Source organism: Ursus arctos, unplaced genomic scaffold, assembly GCF_023065955.2.
Source record: "Ursus arctos isolate Adak ecotype North America unplaced genomic scaffold, UrsArc2.0 scaffold_11, whole genome shotgun sequence".
Classification (NCBI taxonomy): Eukaryota; Metazoa; Chordata; class Mammalia; order Carnivora; family Ursidae; genus Ursus; species Ursus arctos.
This window is the reverse complement of record NW_026622775.1, coordinates 20655381-20674844: the sequence shown is the minus strand read 5'-3', so window position 1 is coordinate 20674844 and position 19464 is coordinate 20655381. Positions and strand designations below refer to the sequence as shown.

The 19464-nt window shown below is 35.5% G+C and overlaps 1 protein-coding gene across 7 annotated transcripts in view; it reads right to left on the bottom strand.

The window, feature by feature from the left end:
* Window positions 1-3547: 3547 nt before the first annotated feature.
* Window positions 3548-19464, bottom strand: part of ABHD18 (abhydrolase domain containing 18) — a 49505-nt gene continuing 33588 nt past the window's right edge. For 5 of the 7 annotated variants that reach the window (XM_026499308.4, XM_026499313.4, XM_026499312.4 and 2 more), the window contains 6 exons: window positions 16701-16839; window positions 14536-14625; window positions 13793-13894; window positions 8248-8626; window positions 7257-7419; window positions 3548-5963 (listed from right to left, as the gene is read on the bottom strand). In XM_026499308.4, the coding sequence (XP_026355093.1) occupies window positions 5912-5963; window positions 7257-7419; window positions 8248-8626; window positions 13793-13894; window positions 14536-14625; window positions 16701-16839 (925 nt within the window). In that variant the 3' untranslated portion in view covers window positions 3548-5911. Of the gene's footprint in view, window positions 5964-7256; window positions 7420-8247; window positions 8627-13792; window positions 13895-14535; window positions 14626-16700; window positions 16845-19464 lie in introns of all 7 variants that reach the window. The other 2 variants (XM_057310058.1, XM_057310060.1) reach the window with 1 other exon arrangement.

Below are 19464 nucleotides of genomic sequence, written 5' to 3'. Positions count from 1 at the left end.
GAAGTCAAGTTAAAGGGAACTGGTCTAGTCCTTGAAAACTGTCTTAGGCATTCTGTTTGACTACTTTGTCTCTGGTACTCGGTAAATACTTTTTTAGTGAATCAATAAACAAATGAACAATTAAGTGGACTTAAATGCAACATGTGTAAAGCTGTCTAGCTGGTGCCTAACTATGAGGTTGCAAGTTTGGGTTTGGGAATGTGATAATCATTGTGGTCTCTGTCCTCTTAAAATATACTCATAACTTTCATATACACTTCTTTGTTTTACAAATACTCTTAAAAAGAAACGTGCATTTGGTGAATCTTTTCCTTGTCTATTCTGATGAATTCAGTCCAAGGAGAGATGTGATTGCCTACCTTCTGATATGAAAAGCTGAAGACCTGATAGCTGTCATGACACAGAAGAAAATTACTAGACTAGCCCCCAGAATCTTCATTCATTCTGGAGATACAAAAGAGTGAATTAAAGACATGACCCTAAAGCAGAAATAAGAGCAAACCCCAGAGAGTCCTGATGGTACAGTTCTGCAAGTAACAGCAAACCTCTCTCTTCTCAAGGTAGATTTTATTACTCAAAAGGGCTTCCCAGTACATCTCTCAAATTACCAATTTATTTTCTCCTACTTTATAATCTAAGACAACATTGGTATAAAATGACATCTAGAAAGAAGCCAGTGAAGTAATAAATGTACAAACATATTTATAGTTCCAAGTAAAAAATAAATTTGTATTCCATATTATCACTGTCTATCAATTAGCCAGTTGTTTTTTGCGGAGTTGTTGATGTGAGAAACAAAAGCAGAAGAAAAATTATTAAATTTCCTTACAATCTACAGCCCATTGACAAGTTCTTAAAACAAGCAGAGTGACATCCTCTAGGGACTCAACTGCCTTAATGTTGATACTTTGTTAAAGGCAAAAGGCAATCTTAGCCCAACCCCCAGGATCCTGTAAGTCTACATTAACAAATTAAAATCCCTTTGGAAACTTCCTTTATCTTTACCCACCCCCCTCCCCCAAGATACAAGTTAGCAATCATCCCCCCAAGCATATGACCCACTGATATACATCTGAAGGGTCTCATTCCTGATTTTTTACTAAACAGTAATAAATGACCTTTCCTAACAGCAGCTAGCCCCCTCAGGATCCTGGAAACCTTGTTTCTAAAATACCTGGGAGGCTTACACTATCCCTAACCCCCACCCCATCCTCAACTTGAAAGTATATAATGTGCCACTCCTCAGGACCCCAGTGCAGCTCTTTCTGCCCACAGGTCCTGTCCCCGTGCTTTAATAAAACCACCTTTTTGCACCAAAGACATCTCAAGAGTTCGTTCTAGGCCGTTGGCTTTGAACCCTAAGGTCTTTCCTACAGCATTGTGACTTGGGGAAAGAATGCTTAGCAGGTGACGTTGTTGGTGTAGGTTTACGGTTGAACTTGAGCAAAAACTCAGAGCAGGATCAGTTAATTGTTTTCTGCCTGACTGTAAGGACTTAAAGTCAGATGTCATCTACAGGGCTAGGGAAATGGATCAAAGTTTGAGTTGGTAAAAGAGTCTCTAAAATGTACAATAATAAAGGCAACTATTTTGTTGACTGGGATGGAAAAGTCAAGGAGTAACTGCTCTGGAAGTGAAAGGAATGATTTCTAAAGACATGCTTTAACTTTTCAAAGAGCCATCATATCTGCCTTTTTAAAAAGCAATTTCATAAGGTTAAGAAGGGAAGATGTAATCTTTATGGTTGAAGAAAACAAAGGAAAGGTTAGCATTTCTTTGCTCATCCTTGTCTCTGCTTGAAGTCACCAAGATGAGTTAAAGTTGAAGATTTAAAGAAGCCCTGCTGCATCTAAGTGCCCAGATGCACCCCCAGCTCATTCTACGCTAACACATGTCCACCCAGAGCAAAATTGCAGAAGCAAAAGGAACACAGGCCCTCTTGGCATCTCTAGAACTTCTGAGGTGCTGATAACACCCAGAATATCAGGAATTCCTTTCCAAAATCTATGTTGATTTGCTGACTTTACATCCTTTCCTTCAATAGCGAGTCCTTTCCCCTTGAGTCCTTTAAAGCACGTGGTTCTTAAACCTGGCTGCACCTTTGAAGCACCTAGAGAGTTTTAAAAATACCAAACTGAGGGCTTCAGAGGGGAAGGGGGTGGGGGAATGGGATAGGCTGGTGATGGGTAGTAAGGAGGGCACGTATTGAATGGTGCACTGGGTGTTATACACAACTAATGAATCATGGAACTTTACATCAAAAACCAGGGATGTACTGTATGGTGACTAACCTAATATAATAAAAAATATTATTATGAAAAAAAAATAAAAATACCAACCGCAAGCCAATTGAATCTGGATCTCTGGGGTAAGAACACCCACTTACCTATGCTTTTAAAACTCTCCAGGTGATTCTAGTATGTCCCAGGCCTGAGATCCAATTAGAGCCATGACTCTTTGGTTCTTAAAGTGTAACCCTTGGACAGACAGCACCAGCATCCTAGCAAACTTGTTAGAAATACAAATTCACAAGCCCTGCCCCACTTACTGAGTCAGAAACTCAGGATAGTGGGGTCTAGAAATCTGTGTTTTAACAAAATTCCAGGTGATTTCAATGCAAGCTAAAATATGAGTACCACTGACTCTAAATGGGTGTTTTTGAAAATTTACCGTGTATTTGAACCATCTTATCCAAATGTAAATTCTGATTCAGTAAGTTTGGGATGGTGCTTGAGATTCTAAATTTCTAACAAGCTCCCAGAGGATGCTGCCAATCTACTGACCACACTCTGACCAGCAAAGTGCTGGGATACAACTTTATTTCTGTGGAAATATCCAGTACATTATATAGGAAAACATTTACACCTCAGTTAGTCATGGGTTTATACACAGAATAGACTTTTCATGATTAAGTTTACTTTTTTTTTTTTTTTTTTTAATTAACACTCTGGTGAATCTGCACATTAGCTCTTTTGTTCCTGGGGAAAATCTTTCTGGGTCTTGGTCCAAAATTTTCTAAACTCTTTCCAAAGTTCTTCATGAAATCATTGTTTCCTAGGATTCTGCCTATAAGAATATTCCTAGGATTAAGTTATTCTACTCCTGCAGAATGGTCCAAATGTACCTCTATTCCTTTTGTCTCACCTGCCAGAATCTTCCCTTTTATTTCCAAACCCAGTCTCTATAGCAGCCTCTGCCCAGCATACCCATTCTCAGTCCTATAGTTATCTCTAGATTTTAATTGCTTATATATTTACTAACATAAATCTAATTATATCCAACAATTATATCTCATTATACAACATTCAGATAAGTATGGTCTGTCAGAATGCTGGTTTCCCTGGGATCACACATATTTGGGGGGGAAATCTGGCTCTTGTTGCTGATACTGAACACTATTCTGCTAGAGGCTCCCTTCTTTCTGCCTTACTTTGTTTGGTTTATAAGAGAACTAAGGAGGAACACACAATTCAAGTTTGAATACATTAATCAAATGTGACACGTGTATTCTGTATTCAGAATAAATCTTCTTGAATATATGAAATAATTAACTTTTTAAATAGACTTTTATTGTGAAGTATAAAATATTGGAAATGATTTAAAAACTTTCCAGTTACAGTGTTAATTCAATAATCTTTATGAGAGAAAGCACCACATTAAAAAATTACATTCATCACAATCTAAAATTCATGTTAAAATAATTAATAGTAATCACAACATTAGCAAATCATGAAGTTCAGAAACTTTTGTAACCACAGATCTAAATCAGGGGTCTCAAATTCAGATGTGTTCAGGACTAAGAAGGAAACACAATGTAGTGAAGTAGCCTCATAAAAAAGGGGAGTCTAGCAGACTGTGGCGAACTAGGAAATGCATGCCCTTTTCAAATTCAATTTTGAAATATTATGCACACTGAATAAACAGCTGTGGGCCAAGCTGGCCTGTATTGACTGCCAGTTGGCAACTCTGGCCTAAATGAATTTTTTGCAGTTTATGTACCCAATTCTCAAAAATGGCAGACAGCACCTTTTTAAATAAATATGTTGTCACTATATATATCTATTACATGTTGTTTTATATACATATAACATAGATACGTTACATGTTACACATATATATAACGTTATATATATGTATGTAACACACACACACACATACATATAAAGCTTGAGTCACTATTTCGGGATAAGTGGATAAAAAAACTGTAAGAAAAGGTATTTTGCACCTTCAATTAATCAAGTTAGGAAGTTGCATGGATAATATTCTTAAAAACATCTGGTTAAGAGATGAAACTTTTAAAATACTTCCTTTTACATTTATTTGGGAAAAACTAGTTATGCCTAAAAGTTAATTAAAATGAAATAAAATTTCATTCTTTTACCAATAGACAGTCATACACCACAGCACATTATTGCTTAGTAAGAAATATTTAGGTGAAAAATAAATAATGGTTTTACTAAGGCATAATTCAGAAAGCATTCAATCATATTGCCTCACTATATACTAAGAAAATACTTGTAACTCATTTGACAATAAGTTTTACTTTATCTTTAAAGGGTATTTTGTTTAAGAATTTTAGTACATTTTATACTTTCAGTTAAAAGTAAAGGTTCTAGTCTGAAGATATAAAATTGCTATAGGTCAAATGGCTGTAACGAAATTGGTTTGGTTTGCTATGCCAAAGCAGTTTTACAGAATTTACAATTTTGTATACCATCAATGACTTCACACTAGTGACTTTTAAATAGTTTTTAAAAGTTAAGGTGATGGATACATTAGAGTGATAAATAAAATCTTTTAAAAGGCTATGAAGGCACATTATAATTCAAATATCCTTGCTAGACCAGGAATACATATTTTTAAAATAATCCATAGACAACACAGATTTCAAACAAATAAAACTCAAATATATTTATTCCAAACCTTGATACAATTCCCAAAAATATTTTCTACTTTTTTCAAACATTTTAGATCTTAGCTTGAGAAGTTTAACAAAAAAAGAAAGCACCAAATCTAACCATATAATCTTCCACTTAAAAAAGTCAGCAGTTATTATTTCTTTTCTGTAAAATGAAGTTATATGGAACAAATCAATTTAATTTCTGAAATTAAAAAGCCAAAGCTATTAAGTATATCTAACTGAAGTTAGATGTTTAGCAAACCTAGAGTAGGTATATAAGAAAAAGTTAAGACGCAGTATCAAGTAATGCAATAGGTCTTTCATTATTTCCATTTTTCATGAATTGAAACTTCTTAAGTAGGGGAGATATGTTTGGCATCATTTTCTAACCTAGTATTTGGCAAAGTTTTAAAGTTCAGCCAAGTCATATGCATCTTATCTGCATTCCCACATTTGTTTTAATTATTAAAACTACTTAAGTATGAAGCCATCAGGATTTTTTTAGAATTCAAAGTTAACAGTGATTTTATACATCAAGTATTTCCATGGCAGAAATGAAAGTTGAAGATAGGAAAGAAACATGTTCTCAAATCAACAGAACTGTCATATAAGGGTATATAATACACGCTGATGTATTACAAATTTAGTTTGACTTAGCAGTTCTTTAAAAACTAATAAGGTTTCTATGAACAAATTTTAATTTTAATTAATAAATTATTCACAATTAAAAATTCAAAGTTTTCATAAATAGTAACAACAGACTAGATATTATGTATATGGGATTCCCACAAAACAATAACAAAATACTTCAACATTATTTCATCCAAATATTGGTTTGAAATTATTCACATGTACTTAGAGATCATTGTTGACTGATCATTACAATGAATTCCAGACTAAATTGATAGCAATCAGCAATATAGTGCTGTCTGCTTGTTCTTATCATCAAAGGATGAAAAACTCCTTTTGTAAGAAACATGATGGCCATACTGGTTACATACAGTGATCCAATCAGTTAGCGTATTTATGGAGGAAGCGTTCAAATGCATCATAAATGGCTCGTCTAAAATAAATACGAAAGAAAAACTATAAGTAAAGAGCAAAAAAGGAAGACAGACCGTACGTTTATTATAAGTTATTTCCAAAGTTACCTGTGGTTTGCAACCTGACTTCCTCGCCAAATAGCTTTGAAAGAGGCAGGTACCTGAGGGTAGGTGTTTGGGTCCATGTAAGTTCACCACAGCTGCAGAAAACCTCAAATGTGCTTTCAAGTGATGATGGATTCAGAAGGACCATCCTTTTCTGTGACACACTTTTTTGGTGCTTTAGAACTTATATAATATATCCATTTATATAATATATATATGCAATATAAACTATATATGTATGTATGTCACTTGTTGAAAAATAATTGGCTATACAACTTTTCATAATGTAGCATTCAACCTATTTCATAAATTATGATAAGGATGGTTTTTGTCCAGAAAAACACATGTTCCTAGCAACTGAACTAAAAGCAAAGGCCTTAGTTTCCAATAGTACCTTCACAGGGTGTTTTAGTATTTTAATTGGACATTTAAGGTGACATCTAAAAGCTGAACTAAATGAGTAACAACATACAAAGAGTTATTTCTTGGATTAAAAAGAGCTAAAACATGTCAAACACATAGTACACGCAATTCTATCATACAGCGATGCAGCTGGCAGTTTTGAAACACATCACGTGCAGGGCACTGATCTAAGCACTTCATGTGAACTAATTTATTTAACCATTAATGATAAATATATCCCAATGACACCTTTTGCCATCAAATTTGAACAGAAGTAGAAATTATACAGGCTATCAAAAAACTAGAGTTATAGAGTAAAATTTTTTATAACTTCTAATAAGTACTGGAGTCATATAAGGTTATTAACATTAAAACCAGTATTTCACTTTTCATTTAATAGATTCAATATTCACTTGCTACTGAAAAACAGTGCTGGACTATTCCATAGATGCTCATGCCATCTGAGAGAAGAAAGTGGAGTGAAAAACTCATGATGAACCAAAGCAAGTTTTACAAATCCTGGTGTTCTCCCTACACCCTAAAATACCTGGCTATTAATATTTGAAGAGGGTAAAAACATGCAATAAGCTGTGCCTATCATATGCTACTTCCCCAGTTCTTTCAAAGAAAAGAGAAGAGGATGGGATAGGAAAAAGTACCACAATGTGAGAATTGAGGGAGGCAGGGAAGAGAAAAGAAGACTAAAACACACAATAAAAACACCCAATATTCTCTATTTTTTAGAGGCAAAAATATTCCAAAAAACAAGCAAATAAATAGATACCTGTTCAGACCAATCATCTTACCTGAAAAGTCCTTGTTTAAAAAGATAAGCACTAATATGACCCCCTTCTAGATAGCGGATTTCACAACCGGGCCAAATTTCTTGTAGGCTTCGAACTCCTGTTCGTGGAATATAAGCATCTTCTTTGGCTTGAACCACTATAATAAGGCTTGGGTCAACTGGAACTAGGAATAGAATTTTAAAAGATACAACATATATACCTTTAAAAAGCTCTAAGATTTTTATATAAATACTATTAATCATATTAGAAAATAAAATACACTTGACAGTACACTAAGTGAAACATCTGTCAAATTAAAACTTTTTTTTAAGATTATTTTATTTGAGAGAGAGACAGAGGGGGCACGGACTAGCAACAAATGGGGCGGGGACAGAGGGAGAGGGAGAAGCACACCCCCTGCTGAGTAGGGAGCCAGATGCAGGGCTTGATCCCAGGACCCTGAGATCATAACCCAAGCTGAAGGCAGCTGTTTAACCAACTGAGTCACCCAGTCACCCCTAAAACTTTATGATTAAGTTAAAAATCAACTATAATAAAGCATAATATCATAATAATCTCTAATACAATGAGATGAACATTCTCAAGAAGATACAAAATCCTATATGTATGTATATATATATATTTAATTTAAATTCAATTAACATATAATGTATTATTTGTTTCAGGGGTACAGGTCTGTGATTCATCAGTCTTATATAATACCCAGTGTTCATTATAACACACACCCTCCCCAATGTCCATCACCTTGTTACCCCACCCCTGTTCCCCCAAAAAATCCAATATATTTTTAACTAACTAGTAAGATGGTTTTAGATTTTCATGGATAAAATATGATACATTTAAATAACCAACTTATCCTAGAAAATACATTTGGAGCCAACAATAAACATACTCTTGAAAATATGAAATTATTTTGTAAAGCATCTTTAAAAATATTTCACAAATATTTACACATCAGCAAACATTCTTAATTTCATATAAAAACTGGTACCTGAGAAATTTGCCACATGAGTACATTCATCCATGACTCCTTTCATGAATATTAAAGACTCTTTCTGAAGATTGTTTCTTCTTTGTTCTTTACTGGGTAGGTGATATGACTGAGGATTGCAACTTGTATAATTACTTTTGTTGGTTGAAAGCGTTTGATTGAAGCATTCCATCTTAGAGGTATCTTCCAACAAGAGTCTTTCTGATTTGGCACTGATAGATGTTTTACTAGATTTATGGCACTCACTAGGTTTTTGGGATACAACTTGGTCTGTCATATCTAAATTTAAAGTTCTAGAAATCACATTAAGGTTAGTTAGCTTGTCTGCACTGATAGGGAAGCGTTTCACAAACTCTTGTCCCATTTTGAAAGAATCTGTCTGAATATATAAAAGAAAACATCACTTAGTATAAAATACATTTTATTTAACAACCTTGTTAAAGACAAAACACAAATTCCATCAATAAATAAATGAATAAATAAAATGTAGTATATACATACAATGGATTATCATTTAGTCATAAAAGGGAATGAAATTCTGACACATACTACAACATGGATGAACCCTGAAGACACTATGCTAAATGAATAAGCCAGACACAAATGACAAATATGGTATGATTCCAACTTTTATGAGGCACCTAGAGTAGTCAGATTCATAGAGACAAAGAGTTGAGTGGGGATTGCCAGGGGCTGGAAGGAGGGGGAATGAAGAGTTATCGTTTAATGGGTACAGAGTTTCGGTTTAGTAAAATGAAAAAGCTCTGGAGATGGATGGCGGTTATGGACAGAGGTGATGGTTTCACAACAATGTGAATACACTTAACACCAATGAGCTCTATACCTAAACATGGGTGGGATAGTACATTTTATGTTGCATATATTTTGTCACAACTTAAACAATAACCAAGAAAAAAGAGATGTCAAAATTTATCTGAGGACTAAGATAAATAAAAGACTTATACTATATTGCTAAATGTCTCCTCTTACACAGAAAAGGGTATCATTTAGTCTGCATCATGTTTTTATGGCCAGTTTTGAAATCGTGATCCGCCTGAATCTTAGAACTAAGATTAGTTGACCATAGAGTTGAGGGTCCATTTCTGGGTTTTCTATTCTGTTCCACTGATCTATGTGTTTGTTTTTGTGCCGGTACCATACTGTCTTGATGATTACGGCTTTGTAATAACAGTTTGAAGTCTGCAATGCCACCAGCTTTGTTTTTCTTTTTCAGCATTCCTTTGGCTATTTGGGGTCTCTTCTGGTTCCATACAAGTTTTAGGATTATTGTTCCAGCTCTGTGAAAAAACTTGATGGTATTTTGATAGGGATCACACTGAATGTATAGATTGCTCTAGGTAGCATAGACCTTTTAACAATATTTCTTCTTCTAATCCACGATCATGGAACGTTTTTCCATTTCTTTGTGTCTTCCTCAATTTGTTTCATGAGTGTTCTATAGTTTTCTGAGTACAACTCCTTTGCCTCTTTGGTTAGGCTTATTCCTAGGTATCTTATGGTTTTTGGTGCAACTGTAAATGGGATCAACTCCTTAATTTCTTTCTTCTGTCTTGTTAGTGTATAGAAATGCAACTGATTTCTGTGCATTGATTTTATATCCTGCTACTCTGCTGAAATCCTGTATGAGTTCTAGCAATTTTGGGGTGAAGTCTTTTGGGTTTTCCACATAGAGTATCATGTCATCTGTGAAGAGTGAGAGTTTGACTTCTTCTTTGCCAATTCAGATGCCTTTTATTTTTGTTGTCTGATTGCTGACGCTAGGATTTCTAGTACTATGTTGAACAGTAGTGAGAGTAGACATCCCTGTCGTGTTCCTGACCTTAGGGGAAATGCTCTGTTTTTCCCCATTGAGAATGATACTCACTGTGGGCTTTTCATAGATGGCTTTTATGTTATTGAGGTATGTTCCCTCTATCCCTACATAGCGGAGAGTTTTTATCAAGAAAGGAAGCTGTATTTTGCCAGATGCTTTTTCTACACTGACAGGATCACATGGTTCTTCTCCTTTCTTTTATCAATGTAGTGTATCACATTGATTGATTTGTGGATGTTGAACCACCTTGCAGCCCAAGAATAAATCCCACTTGGTCGTGGTGAATAATCCTTTTGATATACTGTTAGATCCTACTGGCTAGTACCTTGGTGAGAATTTTTGTATCCATGTTCATCAGGGATATTGGTCTATAATTCTCCTTTTTGTGAGGTCTTCGTCTGGTTTTGGGATCAAGGTAATGCCGGCCTCATAAAAAGAGTTTGGATGTTTTCCTTCCATTCTGATTTTTGAAATAGCTTCAGAAGAATAGGTATTATTTCTTCTTTCAGAGTCTGGTAGAATTCCCTTGGGAAGCTATCTGGCCCTGGACTCTTGTTTGTTGGGTGGTTTTTTATTATTGCTTCAACTTCCTGGCTGGTTATGGGTCTGTTCAGGTTTTTTATTTCTTCCTGTTTCATTTTTGGTAGTTTATATATCTCTAAGATGCACCCATTTCTTCCAGATTGCCTAATTTTTTGGCATACAGTTGCTCATAATATGTTCATATAATTGTTTGTATTTCTTTGGTGTTGGTTGTGATCTCTCCTCTTTCATTCACGATTTTATTTATTTGGGTCCTTTCTCTTCTTTTTTAAGTTTGGCCAGGGGTTTATCAATCTTATTCTTTCAAAGAACCAGCTCCTAGTTTCGTTGATCTGTTCTACTTTTGGTTTCTATTTCATTGATGTCTGCTCTATTCTTTATTAATTCTCTTCTCCTGCTGGGTTTAGGCTTTATTTGCTGTTCTCTCTCCAGCTCCTTGAGGTATAAGGTTAGGTTGTGTATTTGAGACCTTTCTTGTTTCTTGAGAAAGGCTTGTATTGCTACATACTTCCCTCTTAGGACTGCCTTTGCTTATCTCAAATGTTTTGAACAGATGTGTTTTCATTTTCATTTGTTTCCATGAATTTTTTTAATTCTTAATTTCCTGGTTGGCCCTTCATTCTTAGTAGGTTGCTCTTTAGCCTCAATGTATGAGAGTTCTTTCCAAATTTCCTCTTATGAGTTCCAGTTTCAAAGCACTGTGGTCCAAAAATATGTAGGGAATGATCCCAATCTTTTGGTACTGGATGAGACCTGATTTGTGACCCAGTATGTGATCTATTCTGGAGAATGTTCTATGTGCACTCAAGAAGAATGTGTATTCTGTTGCTTTAGGATGGAATGTTCTGAATATATCCGTGAAGTCCATCTGGTTCAGTGTGTCATACAAAGCCTTTATTTCCTTGTTGATTTTTTGCTTAGATGATCTGTCCATTGCAGTGGGGGGGGGGTGTTAAAGTCCCTTACTATTATAGTATTATTATCTATGTGTTTCTTTAATTTTGTTATTAACTGGTTTATATAATTGACTGCTCCCATGTTAGGGGCATAAATATTTACAATTGTTAGGTTTTCTTGTGGATAGACCCTTTAATTATGATATAGTGTCCTTCATCATCTCTTATTAATCTTTGGCTTAAAATCTAATTTGTCTGATATAAGGATTGCCCCCCAGCTTTCTTTTGATGTCCATTAGCATGATAAATCATTTTCTATCCCCTCACTTTAAATCTGGAGGTGTCTTTGGATCTAAAATGAATCCCTTGCAGACAGCATATTGACAGGTCTTGCTTTTTTTAATCCAATCTGATACCCTGTATCTTTTGATTGGGGCACTTAGCCCATTTACATTCAGAGTAAATACTGACAGATACAAATTTAGTGCCATTGTATTACCTGTAAAGTCACTGTTTCTGTATACTGTCTCTGTTCTTTTCTGGTCTATGTTACTTTTGGGCTCTCTCTTCACTTAAAGGATCCCTTTTGATATTTCTTGTAGGGCTGGTTCCGTGATCACAAATTCTTTTAGTTTCTATTTGTCCTGGAGGCTTTTTATCACTCCTATTTTGAATGACATCCTAGCTGGGTAAGTATTCATGGCTGCGTATTTTTCTCATTTCACACCCCGAATACATCATGCCAGTCCTTTCTGGCCCGCCAGGTCTCTGTGGATGAGTTTGCTGCCAATCTAATGTTTCTACACTTGTAGGTTACAGACCTCTTGCCCTGAGCTGCTTTCAGGATTTTCTCTTTGTCTCTGAGATTTGCAAGTTTCACTATTATATGTCAGGGTGTTGACTTACTTTTATTGATTCTGAGGGGGGGTTCTCTGTGCCTCCTGGATTTTGATGCCTGTTTCCTCCAAATTGGGGAAGTTCTCTACTGTAATTTGTTCCAATATATCTTCTGCACCCCCTCCTCTCTCTCTTTCCTCTTCTTCTGGGATTCCAATTATTTTAATATTGTTTCACTTTACGGTATCACTTATCTCTCAAACTCCCCCCTCGTGATCCAGTAGTTGTTTATCTTTTTATCAGCTTCTTTATTCTCCATCATTTGGTCTTCTATATCACTAATTCTCTTTTCTGCCTCAATTATCCTAGCAGTTAGAGCCTCCATTTTTTATTGCATCTCATTAATAGCCTTTTTGATTTGATTAGGTTTTAGTTATTTTAGTTCTCCAGAAAGGGATTCTCTAGTGTTTTCTATGCTTTTTTCAAGCCCAGCTAGTATCTTTATAATCATTATTCTGAACTCTAGTTCCAACATCTTACTTATATCCATACTGATTAGGTCTCTGGCAGTCAGGACTGCCTCTTGTTCTCCTTTTTGAGGTGTTTTTCCATTTTGTCATTCTTGCAGAAAGTGGTTGCTTTTCTATTTGTAGAGTTGCAGCTATCCTTTTCTTAAATCTCCAGTTGAGTTCACAGGTGTTCAAAATGATTTGATAGCTATCTAGCTGAATTCCTGGGACCAGAAGAAACTAAGGTCTCCTACTCCTCTACCATCCTGGACTATCTGGGTGGTCAATTTCTTTTCTTTTCTTTTTAAAAAATATTTATTTATTTTTAAAGATTTTATTTATTTGGGGCACCTAGGTAGCATAGTCGTTAAGCATCTGCCTTTGGCTCAGGGCGTGATCCAGGTGTTCCGGGATCAAGTCCCACATTGGGCTCCTCTGCTGGGAGCGTGCTTCTTCCTCTCCCACTCCCCTGCTGTGTTCCCTCTCTCGCTGGCTATCTCTCTGTCAAATAAATAAATAAAATCTTTTAAAAAAATTTATTTATTTATTTGAGAGAGATAATAAGAGAGAGCAAAAGCACACAAGCGGGAGAAGCAGCAGAGAAACAGGCTCCCCACTGAGCAGGGAGCCCGATGCAGGGCACAATCCCAGAACCCTGGGATCATGACCTGAGCCTAAAGGCAGACACTTAACCGACTAAGCCACCCAGGCACCCTGGGGCTGGTCAATTTCTGCTCTATTAGAATAAGCCATACATTTGCATTGCATGATTTTTTTATATCTATATTTTATTTTAAAATGAAGAATCTTAAAAACTAAAAAGTACTACTGCTTTTTAACAAATTTGTGCTTCTTTTTAAAAATGTGAATCATTAAACACAATAAACTTTTCCCCCCAAGGTTACGCAGAGATTAAAAATACTTACTCCACAGTATTCAAGCATGTGAATAATTTCTTCTTCATAAACTGTCTGTGTATAATACTGCTTTTCCAGCTCCCTCCAATTAATCGACTTACTTAGCACACCCTGAAATAACAAACTACGTTATCATTACATAAAACATTTTGTCCAGTAATTCTATTATTATTATGCAGAAAAGAGTAAACATATCAGGCTTGAACTTCCTATCTCTAGAAAGCTCTGCTTCCGATGTTGGCCCTTGATTAGAGTCTGGAAACTTGACTTTTATTAAACAGTTCCTAACCCCAATATACAACTTTCTAAATGACAAAGTGGGTCACTGTGCTGAAACTGCTTGTACAATGTAGTTTCTGCTGAAAATGTACTTTCCATCTGCAGTTTTGGTACATGTGAGACAGAGGGAGCCTAAGTGACTGACTCCTGATAACCCTGGGCTGCCAGGCCCAACTGAGCTTCACTCATGGACAGTTTGCACATACTGTCACAACCCATTGCTAGACGAATTAAACCCATCCTGTGAGATTCCAATGGAAGGTTGTGCCTGATTTCCTCTGGATTTTGCCCCATGTTCCTTATCCCTTTGCTGATTCTGTATTGTATCCTTTTGATATAATAAGTCTTAGTCATGAATCAGTCCTGTGATACCTTTTAGAGTATCAGCAAACCTGGAGGTGGTTTTGGGAACCCCCAAAACAATTAACTTTAATTATATATAGCTATCTAAATATTAATTGCAATTAAATTACCGTAGTGAAGACCCCAGATGCCGTGGACCAGGACAGACATGGAATCAATGGCATGGGCTTAGGCCAGTTGGATACTGCTAAGGAAGCCATCTGCAATATGTTTAACAGTCAGTTAGAGAGCTTCTGTTCACATTTCTATTCATTAAAATGAAAAGTATTTAATATTAAGAAATAGTCTGAGTAGTAATTGGTGAGATTAGATATGAACACAAAATCTCTAAATACTTGGGCAATCTGGCTGGCTCAGTCAGTAGAACACAGGACTATTGCTCTCAGGACTGTAAGTTCAAGCCTCACGTTGGGTATAGAGATTACTTAAAAATAAAATCTTTTTTAAAAAGTCTCTCAATACTCATGAGAATATCTAGCAAGCTTCTGAAACTCCCCAAATCATAAATTCAATGGCATGGAACTTCCCCCTTAGAAAATAATAAAGTATGTTGGAGAATTTTAAGTAATCTCAATACCCTTCATAGAGAACTACTTTCTACTGGGTAAATATAGAGCAAAGAGGCTGAATGTAGATGCTGGGCGGCAAGCTAATCATATTCATTACCTAAATGACTTGCTCAGGTACAGCAAAATCACAACAATAAAATCTCAGACCTTTGGGGCTGACTGAAAAATGCTAAGAATTTGGTGAACTACAAACAGATTATGTAAGTGATATAAAACTATGGAATGTGTGTGTTTAGAAAAGGGAAAAGTTATTTTTGGCTAGAGGAATTAGAGAAGGCTTCATGAAATGGCTGTCTTTTAGGGGAAATGAGAGATGAGATCTTGTCTTCCATATAAAGAAGACAATATGATCAAAGGCAAGATGGTGAAAAAGTACAAAGGCAGGTAGGAAAACAGCCAATATAGTTTGGCTGGTCAATAGGGCACATGTGGCCAATGGGATGGGAGAGATAGTTAGGTCTGGAAAGGTTGAACAGTATCAGATCAGAGGTCCCTTTTGCTCTGTATATCGTGGGGAATTAATAAAGAAGTCTGAGCAAAGGAGCGGCATTGTCAAAGAAGTGATTCAAAGAAGCTAAAATGATAGCCATTTATATGATTGATTAGAGCAGGTAATACCTGAGATAGGAAAACCAGTATAGGAAGTAATTCAGGTGAAAGTTATAAAACCCCAATCTAGATAAAAACAATAGAAACACTAGTAGGTAGGAAAAGAAATCCTTTTCTAGCCCTCAAGTTCACTAATAATTTTTTCAAATTTTAATCAGTTTTTGAACTTAATTTTATAATTCAAATGACTTACAAAAAGCTGTAAGTATATATTTTGTTGTTGTTGTTTCTTTTTAAAGGTACTGAGTGGCTAGTGTGTCCAGGTAACAAACTAGAGCATATTACAAGCCCTTACTGAACCTATTGCTTCATGGAAAAAACATATTGCTAAACAAGTAATCACAGTGCAGTAAAATAAGCACTAATGAGAGATGAAGTACAGTTTGGGGTTAGGCTGGGAGTCAGGAAGACCTTCTTATAGGAAATAAGCTCTGGACAGGAACCAGAAGGGCAAACTGTTATTTTGGCTAGGAATGAGAGGGCCTCTGAGGGATGCTAGCACCTGGCATAGCTAGAGCCTGGTGCAATAGCAAGTCTTTGGCAGGTTTTAAGTAGGAGAGAACAGAGATGAAAGTTAAGAAAATCACTCTAGTTATGGTGTGGAGAAAAACTTAGAGGAAGATTAATGAGAGAAAAGACGAGAGACAGAGAAACCAATTAGGAGGTTGTTTTAGTACACTCTAGAAGACAAAGTAAAATAGATTGGTGACACTGGGGATGGAGGTAAGAGATAAACGAAAAGTATTTTCCAAATTTGCTATCTTCATCATTTTAACAGCAAAATAAGGTATTTATACTTGAGATGTGAAAAGTTGAGTTTTATAAAAATCAACTTTTATTTATTTTTTAAAAATCAACTTTTAATAAAATATTAAATCCAATATCTGAGCTATAACTGTGAAATAAGTAGTACAATCAATGTCTACATAAATCATACCAAAAAAATTATTATAACTGGAACAAAGTTTGGAACCTGTTTCTGCTTTGCCAAAACTAAAATTAATTCTATACCGAAAGTGAATTTTTAAAATAACTACATTCGCTAGATTTTATGAACATAATCACAATTAAATATCAGTTGAAATTAAAAGGCTTACGTGTCCTCCCATGGATATTCCGGTCATTCCTAGAGGTCCATAGCCCTCTCTCTCTAGCCAGTGCAAGAGAGCTGCAGATTCTAAAACAAGAGCTCCTCCCATCACAAAAAGGTCAGACACATTTTTTAAGCTGGACCTTCTAGCCTCACAAGACAAAAGAGAAAATTATTTATGTATTTACATTTTAACATATGCAAATTTACAACAGGCAGCCAGACTTCATGTTTTTCTTTTAAAGGACCAGTTAGCTAAGTAAAACAATGGAATAAACTGATAGAATTAGAGAGCTAACATTATTCTGCAATTAATTAAAACTATTTTTAAAAGCTATATATGCTTTTTATTGAATCTTAACTGAATTTCAATTATTTAACTATTTTGAAGCCTAGGAAATAATATTTATTTGAGAGCACTTACAAAAACTGTTAAAAAAACCAATTCATAGTTGTCCCTCCTATTATTACAATAGAACTTAAAGCATATAAATTTTAAAAAAGCAATGTAAAAGAATTTAACCTAATACTCATGTATTTCCAAAATCTTAGATGTTGCTTATTTTCACAAAATACATAATTTATGAATATAATCAACTAGAAATTTTTTTTATTTTTAAACTGTAGTATAATTAACATAGTATTATTTTCAGATATGTATGTATACATACATATATATGCATATATATGTGTGTGTGTATACACACACACACACACACTACTCAGTGCTCACCATGGTAATTGTAGTCACCATCTGTCACTATACAGTGTTATTACAATATTCTTGACTATGTTCCCCATGCTGTACTTTTGATCTCCATGACTTATTTATTTTATAATTAAAAGTTGGGTGGAAAAGTAATTTTTTATAAAATACACGTTTTAATTAACTTACTAATTCAACTAGAATTTCCTGTCTTTAGAAATTAATTTTAAATGTAAGTACATTTCCTTAGAAGTACTTAAATGATATTTTTTGGGGGGGCACCTGGGTGGCTCAGTTGGTTAAGCATCTGCCTTCGGCTCAGGTCAAGATCCCAGGGTCCTGGGATTGAGTCCTGCATCAGGCTCCCTGCTCAGCAGGACCCTGCTTCCCTCTCTCCCTCTGCTTGCTGCTCCCCCTGCTTGTACTCTCTCTGTCTCAATCTCTGTCAAATAAATAAAATCTTAAAAAAAAAAAAGAAGTACTTAAATGACCTTTTTAGATTTCAGAACCATTCTTACACAGGCATACTCATTTTCTTGCACTTTGGAGTTACTGTATTTCTTAGAAATTGAAGGTTTATGGCAACTCTGTGTTAAGTCTTTTGGTGCTATTTTTTCCAACAGCATTTCCTAACTTCTTGTCTCTGTCACATTTTAGTAATTCTTACAATATTTAAAAACTTTTTTGTTATTGTATTTGTTATGGTGATCTGTGATGTTACTGTTGTAATTGTTTTGGGGCACCATGGAACTGCACCCTATATAAGATGGCAAACTAAATGGATAAATGTCATGTATGTTCTGACTGCTCCACTGACTGGCTGTTCTCCACCTCTGTCTCTCTCTCCCACCTTCCTATTCCCCAAGACATAACAACCTTGAACATAGGCAAGTTAATAATCCTACAATGGCTTCCATGTTCAAGTGAAAAGAGAAGTCACAGATCTCTCACTTGCATGTGACTCTTGATCTTGGAGTTTCGAGCCCTATGTTGAGTATTGAGATTACTTAAAAATAAAATCTTAAAAATAAACAAACAAAAAATAAATAAATAGAAATCAAAAGCTAGAAATGATTAAACTCAGTGAGGAAGGGATGTCAAAAGCTGAAATAGGCCAAAAGCTAGGCCTCATGCAGCAGTCAAGTTGCGCATGCAAAGGAAAAGTTCTTGAAGGAAATTAAAAGTACTACTCCAGTGAACACACAAAATAGAAAGTAAGTCTTCTTGCCAATGCAGATAAGTTTTACTAGTCTGGATAGAAAATCAAAACAGCCACAACATTCCCTTAGGTCAGAGCCTATTCCAGAGGAAGGTCCTACCTCTCTTCAATTCTATGAAGGCTGAGGAGGTGAAGAAGCTGCAGAAGAACAGTTTGAAGCTAAAAGAGGTTGGCTCATGAGATTTAAGAAAGGAAGCCATTGGAGCACATGGGTGGCTCAGTGGGTTAAGCGACTGACTTGATTTCAGCTCAGGTCATGATCTCAGAGTCCCCAGATTAAGCCCCGCTTCAGGCTCCACACTCAGCAGGGAGTCCACTTGAGATTCTCTCTCTCTCTGCTCCTCTCCCCACTCTTGCATGCTCTAAAGTAAAATAAATCTTAAAAAAAAAAAAAAAAAAAGAAAGGAAGGAAGGAAGCCATCTCTATAACATAAAAGTACAAGGTGAAGCAGTAAGTGTGGATATGGAAGCTACAGCCAAGTTATCCAGAAGATCTAGCTAAGATAATTAATGAAGACTGCTACATTAAACAACAGATTTTCTTTACTTTTTAAAAAGATTTTGTTTAATTAATTAAATTTTATTTTATTTTATTTTATTTTAGGGGGAGAGAGAGAGCATGCGAATGGAGGGTGGGGGAGAGGGAAAGGAGGAGAGAATCCTCAAGCTGAGGCAGGGCTCTATCCCATGACCCTGAGATCATGACCTAAGCCAAAATCAAGAGTCAGACGCTTAATCAACTGAGCCACTCTGGCATCCAACAGATTTTTTTTTCTTTCTTCCTTCCTTCCTTTTTAAAAGATTTTATTTATTCATTTGACAGAGAGAGAGAGGGAGAGTGAGCAC